This window comes from Orycteropus afer, unplaced genomic scaffold (genome assembly GCF_000298275.1).
Source record: "Orycteropus afer afer isolate SDZICR_OR568_19922 unplaced genomic scaffold, OryAfe1.0 scaffold00483, whole genome shotgun sequence".
Classification (NCBI taxonomy): Eukaryota; Metazoa; Chordata; class Mammalia; order Tubulidentata; family Orycteropodidae; genus Orycteropus; species Orycteropus afer.
The window spans coordinates 1,745,268-1,761,493 of record NW_006922070.1 but is presented as its reverse complement, the minus strand read 5'-3'; the positions used below and the strand labels follow the sequence as shown (position 1 = coordinate 1,761,493).

The 16,226-nt window shown below is 40.8% G+C and overlaps 1 protein-coding gene across 1 annotated transcript in view; it reads left to right on the top strand.

The window, feature by feature from the left end:
* The first annotated feature begins 4,354 nt into the window (after nucleotides 1-4,354).
* Nucleotides 4,355-16,226, top strand: part of FRG1 (FSHD region gene 1) — a 51,786-nt gene continuing 39,914 nt past the window's right edge. Inside the window, exons 1-2 of the mRNA XM_007954953.2 lie at nucleotides 4,355-4,416; nucleotides 11,647-11,714. Of these exons, the coding sequence (XP_007953144.1) occupies nucleotides 4,355-4,416; nucleotides 11,647-11,714 (130 nt within the window). The remainder of the gene's footprint in view (nucleotides 4,417-11,646; nucleotides 11,715-16,226) is intronic.

The following is a 16,226-nucleotide window of genomic DNA, read 5'->3' as shown; positions in this document are numbered from 1 at the left end:
GAGCAGTGTTCCATCCCACCCCTTTTGTTAATGACTCTCAGAGTTTGTTTATTGTGACTTTTAGATTGTTAGAATGTAGGGGTAAGGCTGTATTTTGAAAATATTGGAGATATTATAGCAATGGACAAGGACACTAATTTAGAGATTATTTGTGATGATTTGTCTTTGTTTTTTCTGACTAGGTCAGGTATAAGATGAGCTCATCCTGAGCTAAATTTGTCTCTCTATTTTCTGCCTTATAAAAGGAGCCATGGCTCCAATGGGAAGGTCCTGGTGTCACTTATACAACCCATCATCCCTACTGCTGCCAGATTAACCTCCCTGGAGCAGTGCTCTCTTAGTTTTACTCCCCTTTTCTTTGTTGTTATTGTTAGTTGCTATGGATTTGGCCCCGACTCAGGGCAATTCTATGTGTAACAGAATGATATGCTACCCAGTCCTACACCATCTCCATGATCTTTGGTATGTTTGAGTCCATACATTGTTGTAGCTATTGTTTCAATCACCTCATTGAGGGTTTTCCTCATTTTCACTGACTAACTTTACCAAACATGATGTCCTTTTCTAGCGATTGGCCTTTCCTAATCATTTATCCAAAGTAAGAAAGCTAAAATTTCACCATCCTCACTTCTAAGGAGCATTCTGGTTCTACTTCTTCTAAGTTGATTTGTTCCTTCTTTTGGCAGTCCACAGTATATTCATCATTCTTTGTCAAGATGTCAAAATGTATTAATTCTTCTTCTGTCTTTCATTTTCATTCTCCAGCTTTCACATACAAATGAGGCACCTTCAGGACTCTAAACTAGATCAGGCACACTTTAGTCCTCAAAGTGACATCTTTGCTTTTTAAAATTAAGGGGGTCTTTTACAGTAAATTTTCCCAATGCAATACATCATTTGATTTCTCGATTGCTGCTTACTGATTTTTCACATTCTTTAATTACTTGTCCCCAGTTTACCTTCTGTATGCTAGCTCCCATCACTTTACACTAAATGTCCTGTACAGTACATTTGCTCCAACCAAATGAACTACTAGCTGCTCCTTACATAAGCCCTGTACTCTCCTACCTCTATGTTCTGCTGATGTTTCCACCGTCTGTCATGCCTATCCCACCTGCCACCAATCTCCTTCTGTCAAGATTCTACCCATCATTCAAGACATTCTCAGATGCCACTTCGACTACTAAGCTTTAACTGATGCATAGAATAAGATATTTGAACTTACATGTCCCCATAATATGCTACTCTAATACTTTATTTGAACATTTACCATAGTACGTTTGATATCTAACATTTGTGATACACAAATGTTAACCAAGGACTTTTCTAAGTGTTTTCCTATATTAACTCCTTTAATTTTTATCATAATTCCAGGAAACATTATCCTCATTTTATAACTGAAAAAATTTAGGTACATGAAAGTTAAATAGGAAGTCTGATGGCATGGTGATTAAGTGCTCAGCTACTAACCAAAAAAGTTGGCAGTTTGAACCCACCAGCTGCTCCACAGGAGAAAGATGTGGCAGGCTGCTTCTGTAAAGACTACAGCCTTGGAAACCTTACAGGGTAATTCTGCTTTGTTCTACAGGATTGCAATAAGTGACTCAACAGCAATGGAGTGGGATGTTAAATGGCTTGCAATTAATTGAGCTTGTAAGGAGAGAGCCAAGTTTGTCCACCCAAGCAGCCTGCTCCAGAAGCTACCCTCTTAAACGTATGTTATACTGTTTGATTCCAAGTTACCTACTTAGCTGAAGGAGCCCTGGTGGTGCAATGGTTAAGGCATTTGGCTGCTAACCAGAAGTTTGGTGGTTCAAACCTACCAGCTATGCAGTGGGAAGAAGATGAGGCAATCTCCTTCCTAAAGATTTCCAGCCTTGGAAACCCAATGAGGGTCACTGAGTCAGAACTGACTTCATGGCAGTGGGTTTGTTTTTTGGGTTTTTTTGTTTGTTTATTTGTTTACTTAGTTGAAGGCCATTATGATCATCAAGCTCTGAGTCTGATGTATCTTTTATATTCCCTTCTTCTACATCAAGCACAGTTTTATGCAGAGATGCCTGATATATAGGAGCTCTGGTGGCATAGAGCCGAAGGCATTTGACTGCTAACCAGATGGTTGGTGCTCCATGGAAGGAAGATGGGGCAATCTATTTCTGTAAAGATTTACCACCTTGGAAACCTAATGGGGGTGGCTATGGGTCGGAATCCACTCAAAGGCAGGGTTTTATATATATATATATATATATATATATATATATATATATAGGAGCTCTGGTGGCATAGTGCCTAAGGCACTTGACTGCTAACCAGACACTCCTCAGAAGGAAGGTTAGGCAAACTACTTCCGTAGTTATACTGCCTCAGAAACCCAAGCAGGGGTCACTATGAGTCTGGGCCGACTCGACGGCACATAACATATATGAATTGCCTTTCAATGATCTCCTTAATATGAAATTTCCCTACTTATCCAATTTTTTTCCCTCTGTTCTCTACCACACCCTTTCACAGCTTAACTTCAGGCTTTAGAATTTTACAATTTTAACAGACATGTGCCTACTCTAAGGAGTTCTGGTGACGTAGTGAATAAGTACTTGACTACTAACCAGATCAGCAGTTCAAACCCAACAGCTGTTCCACGGAAGTAAGACAGGGTGATCTACTTTCGTAAAGACTTACAGCCTCAGAAACCCAATGGGGGTGGCTATGAGTCAGAAACAACTCGATGGCAGTGAGTTTGTTTTTTGGTTTTGGTGCCTACTCTGAAGTAGGAACTGGGCAGGGGACAGGTGAAACACAAGAATGAGTAAGCTACAGGTCTTGTCCTTTAAAAAGTGCACATTTATATTATCACATGAGAAATATAGCAGGATGTTTTGGGAAATACAGTAGGTGACCCAAAGATGATTTTATGGAGAAAATGATGCCTGAGTTTGTCTTAAATATTGAAAAAAAGGGCCAAGTAGAGCAGGAAAGGATAGCATTGTAAGCAGAAGCAGCAAACAGAGTATTCAAAGATTTCCTAATTTTTAACATAACTGGAACAAAAGTGGCAAGAGTTAAGTAGTAAGTAGGTGAAGGTCAGATCATCAATAGTTTACTAAGTGATGCTATGATTCACCCCCACCCCCCCAAGCACTGGGCTGCCTTTAACAGATTTTTAAAAGGAAAAATAATGACCAGATCTTTCTTTTTAGAAAGATCTCAGAATGCAAGATTGTTTAGAAGTTGGAGAAAATGGAATCAGGAAGGTGAATTATAAAATTGTTAAAGAGATTGGAGCAGGCAGGAGAAAAATTCAGAAGAGGGATTCCATGAAAACCTCTCTGTAAACATTTCATGAAAACCCACCTTATACAGAAAGACCTCCAAGTACATTAGTCTTCAGTAACAACCTCCACCCAATTTCCTACAGTATTTGTAAAATCTTCAGCCAAAAATTTGTAATTTATTTTATGTCATTCTCTAATTGTTTCCTCACTTGACTGCTAACCAGAAGGCTGGCGGTTCAAACCCACCAGCCACTCCTCAGAAGGAAGGTTGGGCAATCCTACTTCCGTAGTGATACTGCCTTGGAAACCCAAGGAGGGGTCGCTATGAGTCAGGGCTGACTCGATGGCACATAACAACAACAACAACAACAACAACAACAGTAGTTTCCTCCAAATAAAACAATAGAACTAACATTTATTGAATTGAAATGTAAAGTCTTCCAAAGCCAGCGGCTTGATAATGCGCTCTGTGCCACCCCACCTCCCCGCCAAGCCGCGCACACTGGCGGGCCCACACTCGGCCCCAGTCCGCTGCAGACTAGCAAGCTGATCACTTTGTCGCCAGCTTCTGAGACCTAGCAGGAAGCTGCCTGGAGTGCCTGAGATGAAGACCATGGAGGTGTCCACGAGAGGGCGCGTCCCTCAGGTTTCCTCGGCGGTTCCAACTCACCAGCGCACTTCAGGAGAAAGATCAGGCACTCGGTTTAGGTAAAGATTTATAGCTTGGAAACCCTGTGCGGCAGTTCTACGGCTGAGTATGAGTTGGAATTGATTTGAGCCCAGTGGATTTTGGTTTTCTTAAACCGCTTTCAGAAGTTCCGCAACAACGAAACTTTAACACTGACGTATTTAGGCCCTCTGCATTTGCCGTAGCTACTAACAAGTAAACAGGAAGTACAAATTTCTATTTGGGATTTTCGATGATGCGGTGAAAAGGAGAAACTCTACGAGAAGCATCTACTACCACCGTTGTGTACGCTTTCATGAGTCGTCATTTTGTCTCCACTTTTGTGCTTTCGTTGTCTGTTCCTGCTCCAGTAGAGGTACTCAGTCCTCCTTTGTTTTAAAGTTTCACCAGCACCATGGCCGAATATTCCTATGTGAAGTCCACCAAACTCGTGCTCAAGGGAACCAAGGCTAAGAGGTGAGACCGGAAAGTGATGTGGGAGAGTCCTCCTTTCTTTTCTGACATGTCCCCGCCTCCGCCCGTCCCAGGGAAACTGTAGCGCGCAGTCCTTGTGGCTCGCAACCTTGGGCCCTGGTTTCGTTTGGGACGTTCAGAAGCTGCAGCTTAGTTCCCGGCGCCTGTACTAAGCTGGCAAGATAGGCCACGGAGACATGCACTAGCTATTACAGCCTGCAAAGGGTGGAGACAGGCGAGGAAGACCAAGAGCTCAGGAGCCACAAGTTTCGTTTCCTTTCCTTTTCTGGCTCTGAGGCCTCCCTCCACATCTCCGAATGGGGGTCCGCATTGGTCGTAGCTATATTTTCCTTGCATAGGTATACGTATTTTCACCATTATCCCTTTAACCACCACCACCACCAAAAAAAAAAAGTTAATTTTTCTTGAAATGTAATACGAGACCTGGATCTTGATTAAATCATATAGTGGTTAAGGATAGGTTCTTCGATAGAGCTATTGTAATAATCGTGGTAGAAATCTTGACCCCACCAATTATTAATTTTGTGGTTTGGGACAAGTTGGTTAATATCTGTGAGAGTGCATTTGCTCATTTTTGAAGGGGGATTACTCTCCTCCAATAACATTATTGGAGCTCCAGTAGCACAGTGCATGCCTAAACTATCTGACTTCTAACCAGAAGGTTGGTGATTCAAACCTACCAGCCACTCCGCGGAAGCAAGACTGGGCAATCTACTTCCATAAAGATTTACTGCCTTGAAACCCATTGGGAGTCACTATGAGTCGGAATCCACTGGATAGCAGTGGGTTTGGTTTGGGTTTTTTTAAATAGCATTATTATGAGGACAAAATGAAATGAGATATGTATAGCAGAAGCTTTGGTGGTGTTGTGGGTAAGGCACTTGGCTGCTAACAGGAAGGTCAGCTGTTTAAACCCACCAGCTGCTCTGCGGAAGACAGGGCAGTCTACATCTGTAAAGATTTACAGCCTCAGAAACCCAATGGGGGTTGCTATGAGTTGGAAACGACTTGAGTATAGGAAGTGTTGTTGTTACATGCCAAGGAGTTGGTTCTGACTCATAGCACTGTATGTACAACAGAAGGAAACAGTGACTTGTCTTGTACCATCTTCATAATTGTTGGTATGTTTGAGCCCATTGTTGGAGTCACTGTGTCAATACCTCTTGTTGAGGGTCTTCCTCTTTTCTACTAGTCTTCTATTTTACCAAGCATAGTATCCTTCTCCAGGGACAGGTCTTTCTTGATAGCATCTCCAAAGTGCATGACACGAAGTCTCACCATCCTTGCTGCTAGAGAGCATTCTGGATGTACTTCCTCTAAAGCAGATACCGTCATTCTCCTGGGAGTCCCTGGTATATTCAGTTATCTTCACCAACACTGTAATTCAGATGCATCGATTCTTCTTCAGTCTTCCTTACTCATTGTGGTAGTTAAGTTTGTGTGTCAGCGTAGCTGGGCCTGGTTGAGTGACTGGGCAGCTGGATGTAGTATTCCCCATGATGAGACTGGTCATCCACTCCATGTTGGAATCTACTGAGCAGCTGAATAGCTGCCTTAGGGATGTGGTTTGCTTCCTGTATATAAGGAGAAGCCTTGAGGAACGGTCTCTAGTTTATAGCCCGCTTAAACCCTGCATGTAACCGTGTCATTGTTCAGCAGGCTGCCATGCTCTGCCGACCTTGGGACTTCCAATGGACTTGAATTAATGGCCTGCTGTGTGGTTTGGTAACATCAGGACTGTTCCTTTTTACTTGTCAACCTTGGGTTTTTTGGTCTCAGCAGCCAGCAGCTGTCTGAGTGAAGAAAAATGTCTAGCTTCACTGGGCTGGGAGCAGGAGGCAGAGCTGAAGCCCAGGGTTGAGAGGCTTTCAACCAGCCCCTAGAACCTGGCACTTTGAACTCAGACTTAAAGCCTCCAAACTGTAAGAGAATAAACTCCTGTTTGTTCAAGCCATCGCATTTGTGGTATATTCTTGTCAGAGCAGTTCTAGGTAACCAAAACAGAATATGGTACCGAGAGAGTGGGGTGCTACTCTGACAGATACCTAAAATGTGGAAGCAGGAGTGGAGTGCATCCTTGACCTGAGACACTGGCAGAGAGACCCCAGCATGTGGCATGAAAGACAGCAGTAGCAGAACCCAGAGACTGGCATTAAGCAGTAACAGGCTTACCAGCCCATGGAGGAGAAAGCCGTGTGCCGTTGAACAGGTGGCTTCCTGGCAGAGTGGGTTGTCTTCGGGCATTAATTGGTAGAAGAGACCGGCATGAGATGGAGTAGAAGGTTGGCTGGCCCATGGAGCAAGAAAGCTAATTGTCCTTTGGGCAGGAAGATTTACAGGGGAATGGGTTTGCCCTCGGGCACTAATCGGCAGAAGCGGAAAGATCAAGGAAGTGGGAAGGAGAGCTGCCTCAGCCTCAAAGGATAGGACCATGGCCTTTGGGCGTGGAACCACCAGAGCCCCTAGGTTTCAAAGAGCCAGACCCACACTAACTTGGTTCTGGAGTGTGGGGCTGCTCGTTCATGTGGGCCAGTGAGATGGAGCCAAAGCTGCTGCCCAGGAGAGAGGGGGCAGGGCTGCCATGCCCAAGAGGTAGGGTAACCGGGCCGCCAGGCCAAGGGGGTGAGGTTGCCACTCAGGAACTAGGGGATTAGAGCCACCCAGTGAAGGAGATCAGTACAGGTGCCAAGTTGACAAGGGGTAGAATTGTGGTGGTTAAGTTTGTGTGTCAACTTGCCTGGGTCTGGTTGAGTGGCTGGGCAGCTGGATGTAGTATTCCCCATGATGAGACTGGTCATCAACTGCATGGTGGAATCTACTGTGAGCAACTGAGTAGCTGCCTTAGGGATGTGGTCTGCTTCCTGTATATAAGGAGAAGCCTTGGGGAACTATCTCTAGCTTATGGCACACTTCAACCCTTCATGTAGCCATGTTGTTGTTCAGCAGCCTGCCATGCTCTGCCAACCACAGGGCTTTCAATGGACTTGAATTAATGGCCTGTCGTGTGGTTTGGTAACATCAGGACTGTATCTTTTTACTTGTCAACCTCTTTTGTGTCCCTTGTATGTGTATTTAACTGTTGTATGTAAAACAGTCTCACCCAAACCACAATAAAAAGTTAAAAAGAAAAAAATCCTCCTAAGTGGACCAGTAAGCAATATCTTGATAAACAGAGAAAAGACTGAAGTTATTTAGGATTTCATTTTACTTGGATCAACAATCAATGCCCATAGAAGTAGCAGTTAAGAAATAAAATGACGCACTGCATTGGGTAAATATTCTGCAAAAGCTATCTTTAAAGTGTTAAGAAGCAAAGATGTCACTTTGAAAACTAAGGTGCACTTGACCCAAGTATGGTATTTTCAGTCACCTCATATGCATTTGGGAGCTCTGGTGACATAATGCCTAAGGCATTTGACTGCTAACCAGAAGGCTGGTGGTTCAAACGCACCAGCCACTCCTTGGAAGGAAGATTGGGCAATCTACTTCCATAGAGATAACGCCTCAGAAACCCATGGGGGGGTTTTTCTGTGAGTTGGGATCGACTTGATGACAGTGAATTTGGTAATTTTTTATTTTTTTTTTTCATATGCATGTGAAAACAGGACAGTGAGTGTTTTGCTTACCTATTGCCACTAACGGGATGGCTTGAACAAACAGGAGTTTTATTCTCTTACAGTTTGGAGGTTTTAAGTCCGAGTTCAAAGTGCCAAGCTCTAGGGGCTGTGTGAAAACCCCTCAACCTTGGGCTTCAGCCCACTGAAGCTAGAGACATCTCTTCACTCAGGCAGTGACTGGCTGCTGAGGCTAACAAGCCCAAAGTCGACAACTAAAATGGCACAATCCTAATGTTACCACCACACGGCAGGCCATTAATTCAAGTCGATTGAAAGTACCAAGGTCAGCGGCAGGGCATGGCAGGCCTTGAATGGCTACATGCAGGGTTCAAGTGTGCCATAAGCTAGAGACCGTTCCCCAAGGCTTCTCCTTATATACAGGAAGCAGACCACATCCCTAAAGCGGCTACTCAGCCACTCACAGTAGATTCTACCATGGAGTTGATGACTAGTCTCATCATGGGTAATACTACATCCAGCTGCCCAGCCACTCAACCAGGCCCAGCCAACTTAACACATAAACTTAACCACCACAATGACCAAAGTAGATGAGACAAAGTCTGGCCATTATCACTTCCAAAGAGCATTCCAGCTGCACTTCTCTCAAGACAGATTTGTTTGTTCTTCTGGCAATCCATGGTATTTCCAGTGTTCTTTACCAATACCACAACTCGAAAGACATCAACTCTTCTTCGGTCTTCCTTATTTGTTGTCCAGCTTTCATATGTATATGTTGTTGTTGTTATGTGCCATCGAGTTGGACCTGACTCATAGCAACGCCTCCTTGGGTTTCCAAGATGGTAACACTACGGAAGGGAGCTCTGGTAGCATAGTGGCTAAGACACTTGCCTGCTAACCAGACGGCTGGCGGTTCAAACCCACCAGCCACTCCTCGGAAGGAAGGTTGGGCAATCCTACTTCCGTAGTGATACTGCCTCTGAAACCCAAGGAGGGGTCGCTATGAGTCAGGGCCGACTCCACGGCACATAACAACAACAACAACAAATCACTACGGAAATAGATTGCCCAACCTTCCTTCCAAGGAGTGGCTGGTGGGTTTGAACCACTTGCCTTCTGGTTAGCAGTCAAGTGCCTTTAGCACTACACTATGAGGCGATTGAAAATACGGCTTGGATTAGTTGTACCTTAGTCTTCAAAGTGACATCCTTGCTTCTTCACACTTTAAAGACATCTTTTGCAGCACAGTTGCCCAGTACACAATGATGTCTGATGTCTTGACTGCTGCTTCTGTAGGTATTGATTGTAGATCTAAGTAAAATTAAATCGCTAACAACTTCAGTCTCTTCTCCATTGATTGTGATGTTGCTTATTGGCCCAGTTGTGAGGATTTTTGTTTTCTTTATGTTGAGGTGTAGTCCATACTGAAGACTATAGTCTTTGACCTTCATCAGTAAGTACTTCAAGTCTTCTTCACTTTCAGTAAGCAAGGTTGTGTCATCTGCATATCGCAGGTTATGATTCTTTCTCCAATCCTGATGCCATGTTCATTTTCATATAGTCCAGCTTCTCGGATTATTTGCTCAGCATACAGATTAAATAAATATGGTGAAAAGATACAACCCTGACGTACACCCTTCCTGATTTTAAACCATACAGTATCCCCTTGTTCTGTTCGAATGACAGCCTCTTGGTCTGTGTATAGGTTCTTCACGAGCACAATTAAGTGTTCTGGAATTCCCATTCTTTGCAGTGTTGTCCATAATTTGTTAAGACCCACACAGTCAAATCCCTTTACAATGACTATGAAACACAGGTAGACATCTTTCTGGTATTCTCTGCTTACAGCCAAGATCCATCTGACATCAGCAGTGATACCCCTTGTTCTACCTCCTCTTCTGAATTCACTTTGAATATTTGGCTGGTCCCTGACAATGTATTGCTGCAACTGTTTTTTAATTATTTTCAGTAAAATTTTACTTGTGGGTGATACTGATGATGTTTGATAATTTCCACATTGTATTGAATCACCTTTCTTTTAAATGGGCACAAAAATTGATCTCTTCCAGTCAGTTAGCCAGGTAGCTGTCTCTCTGATTTCTTGGCATAAACAAGTAAGTGCCTTCAGTGCTGCATCCATTTATTGAAACATTTTAATGGGTATTCCATCAATTCCTGGAGACTTGTTTTTTGCCCAATTCCTTCAGTGCAGCTTAGACTTCTTCCTTCAGTACCATTGGTTATTGATCACATGCTGCCTCCTGAAATAGTTGAACATTGACCAGTTCTTTTTGGTATAAAGACTATTCCTTTCATCTTATTTTAATGCATCCTGCATCATTCAATGTTTTGCCCATAGAATCCTTCAGTATTGCAACTTGAGGCTTGAATTTTTTCTTCAGTTCTTTCAGCTTGAGAAATGCTGAGTATGTTCTTCTGTTTTGGTTTTCTAACTCCAGGTTTTTGCACATTTCATTTTAATACTTTACTTTGTCTTCTGAAGCCATCCTTTGAAATCTTCTATTAGCTCTTTGGTCTCATCATTTCTTCAATTCGCTTTAGCTACGCTACATTCAAGAGCTAGTTTCAGAATCTCTTCTGACATCCATTTTGGTCTTTTCTTACTTTCTTGTCTTTTTAATTACCATTTGCTTTGTTCATGGATGATGTTCTTGATGTCATCCCATGTCATCTGGTTTTCAGTCATTGGTGTTCTAATTTTAGCTCTCATGGACTTATTTCTTCATCTTTCATCTTGAACTTGCATATGACCAATTGATGATCTGTTCCACAGCCATCTCCTGGTCTTATTTTGACTGAAGATATTGAGCTTCTTCATATTACTCAGATCATCGCAACCACTAGTCTACATTCTGTCTCTATGGATTTGCCTGATTTGGACATTTTATACAAATGGAGTCATATAATATATGGTCTTATGTGTCTGCCTTTTTTCAATTAGCATATTTCATGGTTCATCAGTACTTCATTCCTTTTTATGGTTGAATAATATTCAGTTTGTGTGTGTGTGTGTATATAAAACATATTTTGATTATTCATCAGTTGATAGACTTTTGGATTGTTTGGGCTGTTTCTGCCTTTTGGCTATTTTGGAAAATGATGCTGTGAACATTCAAATACATATCTTTGTTTGAAAACGTTTTCAGTTCTCTTCAAGTAAGTAGAATTGCTGGTTATATGGTAATTTTGTAACTTTTTGAGGAACCACAAACTTTTTTCCAAAGTAGCTGTTCTATTTTATATTCCCACCAGCAATGTATAGAGGTACATTTTAAGTCTTAATCCTCACCATAACTTCATGAGGTAGATTATATTTTTATCACTTTTTTATAGGTAGGGAAACTGAATCACAAAGAGGTTGAGTAACCTTCAAAAACCCACACACATAAGAAGGGGCAGAATCAGGATTCGAATTGAGGGATTGTGGTTCCAGAGTCTGAGCATATGTGCAGGGTCAGAAGTGACTTCCCAGTACTTTAAGGTAAAGTATACCAGTGTAAATCAATGATATGTAAAATCAGTGTACAGTTTAAAAGATTCTTCTAAGTCTTTATATTACAATATTTAACATACAATTCAATATATCTAAAGTCCTCTGTATAATTACCTCCTATAGTAAGAAGAAGAGCAAAGATAAAAAAAGAAAAAGAGAAGAAGATGAAGAAACCCAACTTGATATTGTTGGTGAGTCAATTTTTAATACTTCATGCTGAGGAAACATAGTATCTTTGAGTTCTCATTAAACTTTTTTACTAGATAGAAATAAACGGTAAAAAAAAAAAATTAAAAAAAGGAATTTTCATATTTCATATTTATATTTGTCTTAAAGTATTCAAATATAATTTGCATTTATAGATTCCTTATTTTTTTTAGCATAATAGATGTCACTAGTACCTTTTCTCTATTATCAGAGCAAAGCACAAGAGAGAGAAATATAACTCTGATTTAATAGGGACCATTAGTATACTTAATAGTCCACATATTCTGATATATAATTTTTAAGGCCTAATTAAGGAACTCTGGTGGCATAGTGCCTAAGGCATTTGACTGCTAACCAGAAGACTGGTTCAAACGCACCCGCCACTCCTCAGAAGGAAGATTGGGCAATCTACTTCCATGGTGATAACGCCTTAGAAACCCAAGGAGGGGTCGCTATGAGTCGGATCCAACTTGATGCCAGTGAGTGGTTTTGGCTTAATAAGGATAAATGTTATTTAAACCAAACATATTTTGCAAATTATTTTCTCTGCATGTTTATTCATTTTAATTGTAGAAGTGATCCTTAAACAAAATAGATGAGGTCTCTGCCCTTATAGAACTTGTGTTATAGACAGTTAAATGAAAAAATGACAATATGTGGTAACCTTTTATGTGTTGTAAGACTATATAGCAAGAGCTCCTAACTAAGTCAGCATAATTTTTAGTAAAAAATAACATTAAGCATGTCTCTATATTTTATTTAAAGTATAAAAAAGCCCACTGTCATCAAGTTGATTCCAACTCATAGCAACCCCCACTTGGTTTCCAAGGCTGTAGATGTTTATAGAAATAGACTGCTTCATCTTCCTCCTTTGGAGGAGCTGGTGGATTTGAACCACTGACCTTCTGATTAGCAGTCAAATATTTTACCCACTACACCACCAGAGCTTCTATGTTTAAAGCATAGCATAAAAAAGTATTTTTCATCTGCACACCACTAATGAGATACATTATTGAAATCACTTTATTTAACTTTAAGTGTACTTGCTTAACATGGTTTTTTTTTTAAAAAATTGTAAAAACTTCCTGCCATCAAGACAATTCCATCTCATAACAACCCTAAGGACAGAGTAGAATTGCCTCATAGCATTTCAAAGGCTATAACTCTTTATGGAAACGGACTGTCATATACTTTCTCCCATGGGGCAGATGGTGTGTTTGAACCGCCAACCTTTGGGTTGGCTGCTGAGTGCTTTAACCACAGCACCACCAGGGCTCCTCCCAGCATGGCATAGAATGTATACAGATCATTTTAATTATTAATTACTGTATTCGTGAGAAGAATTTCCAGATCACAAGACTTTTGATCATGATTCTAAATAAAGCATTTGTTCTTTCTGCTACAATTGTAGCTATACGTCAGAAATAACTCAAATTATTATCTAAACTTCTTATTATAGGATTATATTTATTGCTTTCTAAGGAGTTCTGGTAGCACAGTGCCTAAGGCATCTGACTGCTAACCAGAAGGTTGGTGGTTCAAACCCACCAGCCACTCCATGGAAGCAAGACTGGGCAATCTACTTCCATAAAGATTTACTGCCTCATAAACCCAGTGGGGGTTGCTATGAGTCAGAATCCACTTGACAGCAGTGAGTTGGTTTAGTTTGGTTTAATAGTCTTTATATAAAATGTTACTAGTATCTTTTAAAATTAAAATTTTGTACATTACACTATATAATGAAAAGCCTGAATTATTTAGCTGAATAGAAAATCTTGTACAGAGTGATTAACTCAATTTTTGAAAATTTTTATTATGGAACCTTTCAAACTAATATGAAAGTAAACAGAAGAGTATAATGAATACTCTACCATACACTTGTACTCCAGTATTAGTGATTATCAATATTTTGTCAGTCTTGTTTCATTTATACACAAACACATATATTTTTTTTCTGGAAAATTTTAAAGCAAATCATAAATATTATGTCATCCATATATACATAAATGTGCACTTCTTTTAAGGCCAGTCTCTCTCCCTCCATCTGTTCACTGTTTTCTACATAACACTATTTCATTATCAGACTTGACAAAATTAACAAGAATTCCTTAATACTGTCTAACATCCACAAGGCCAGAAGCTGACTGTGGACCATCAACTGTTCATATACAAGTTCAAGTTGAAGATGAAGAAAATTAAAACAAGTCCAAACGCCCAAACCAAATGCACTGCCATCAAGTCGGATCCGACTCATAGCGACCCCTCCTTGGGTTTCCAAGGAGGTATTACTACGGAAGTAGATTGCCCAACCTTCCTTCTGAGGAAAAGCTAGTGGGTTTGAACTGCCAGCCTTCTGGTTAGCAGTCAAATGCCTAAGGCACTCTGCCACTAGAGCCAACATATGACCTTGATTATATCCCACCTGAAGAATTGATTTGGTGCATTAAACACAAATAACCAAAGACTGGATGAGTTATGGGATGACATCAAGAACATCATACATAAAGAAAGCAAATGGTCATTAAAAAGACAAGAAAGGAAGAAAAGACCAAAATGGATGTAAGAAGAGTATGAAATTTTCTCTTGAATGTTGAGTAGCTAAAGTGAATGGAAGAACTGATGAGATAAAAGAGCTGAACAGAAGATTTCAAAGGGCAGCTCAAGAAGGCATAGTAAAGTATTATAATGAAATGTGCAAAGACCTGGAGTTAGAAAAACAACAGGGAAGAACACTTGGCATTTCTCAAGCTATAAGAACTGAAGAAAAAAATTCAAGGCTCGAGTTGCAATACTGAAGGATTCTATGGGCAAAATATTGAATAAAGCATTGAGAAGATGAAAGGAATACATAGAGTCACTGTATCAAAAAGAATTGGTCAATGTTCAGCTGTTTCAGGTGGTAGCATATGATAAAGAACTAACGGGGAAGAAGTCCAAGCTGCACTGAAGAAATTGGCAAAAAATAAGGCCCCAGGTATTGACAGAATACCCATCAAGATGTTTCCAGAAACAGATTCAGCACTGGAGGTGTTTACTCATTTATGCCAAGAAATCTGGAAGACAGCTACCTGGCCAGCTGACTAGAAGAGATCAATATTTGTCCCCATTCTAAAGAAAGGTGATCCTACAGAATGTGGAAATTATTGAACAATATCACTATCACATGCAAGTAAAATTTTGCCAAGTACAATTACAGCAGTACATTGACAGGGAACTTCCAGAAATTCAAGCTGGATTCAAAAGAGGGCATGGAATGAGGGATATCATTGCTGATGCCTGATGGATCTTAGCTGAAAGCAAAGAATACCAAAAAGATGTTTCTCTGTGTTTTATTGATGATGCAAAGGCATTCTACTGTGTAAATTGTAACAAACTATGGATAACGTTGTAAAGAATGGAAATTCCAGAACACTTAATTGTGCTCATGAGGAACCTGTACATAAACCAAGAGGCTGTTTTTCAAACAGAACAAGGGGATACTGTATGGTTTCAGATCAAGAAGGGTATACGTCAGTGTTGTATTCTTTCTCCATACTTATTCAATCCATATGCTGAGCAAATAATCCAAGAAGCTGGACTACATGAGGAAGACTCATTAACAACCTGCGATATGCAGATGACACAATCTTGCTTGCTGAAAGTAAAGATGACTTGAAGCACTTACTGATGACTATCAAAGACTACAGTCTTCAGTATGGACTTATGGATTACACTTCCAACATAGAGAAAACAGAAATCTCACAACAGGACCAATAAGCAACATCATGACACATGGAGAAAAAATTGAAGTTGTCAGGGATTTCATTTTACTTAGATCCACAGTCAACAGTCATGGAAGCAGCAGTCAGGATATCAGATGTCATTATTGCACTGGGCATATCTGCTGCAAAAGACCTCTACAAAGTATTGAAGAGCATAGATGTCACTTTGAAGACTAAGGTGTACCTCACCCAAACTGTGGTATTTTCAATTGCCTGATATGCATGTAAAAGCTGGACGATGAATAGGAAAGACCAAAGCAGAATTGATACCTTTGAAGTGTGGTGTTTGCGAAGAATACTGCAAATACCATGGACTGCCAGATGAACAAACAAATCTGCCCTGAAAGAAGTACAGCCAGAATGCTCCTTGGAAGCAAGAATGGCCAAACATCATCTCACCTACTTTGGTCATGTCAGAAGGGACTATTCCCTGGAGAAAGATATCATGCTTGGTAAAGTAGAGGGTCAGCAAAGAAGGGAAGACCCTCAATGAGATGGATTGATACAGTGGCTGCAGTGATGGGCTCAAGCATAGCAAGAATTGTGAAGGTGGTGCAGGACCAGGCAGTGTTTTGTTCTGTTGTATATAGATTCACTGTGAATCAGAGCCATCTTGTCAGTACCTAATAGCAACAACAGGGAGCTCTGGTAGCATAGTGCCTAAAGCACTTGACTGCTAACCAGAAGGCTGGCGGTTCAAACCCACCAGCCACTCCTCAGAAGGAAGATGGGGCA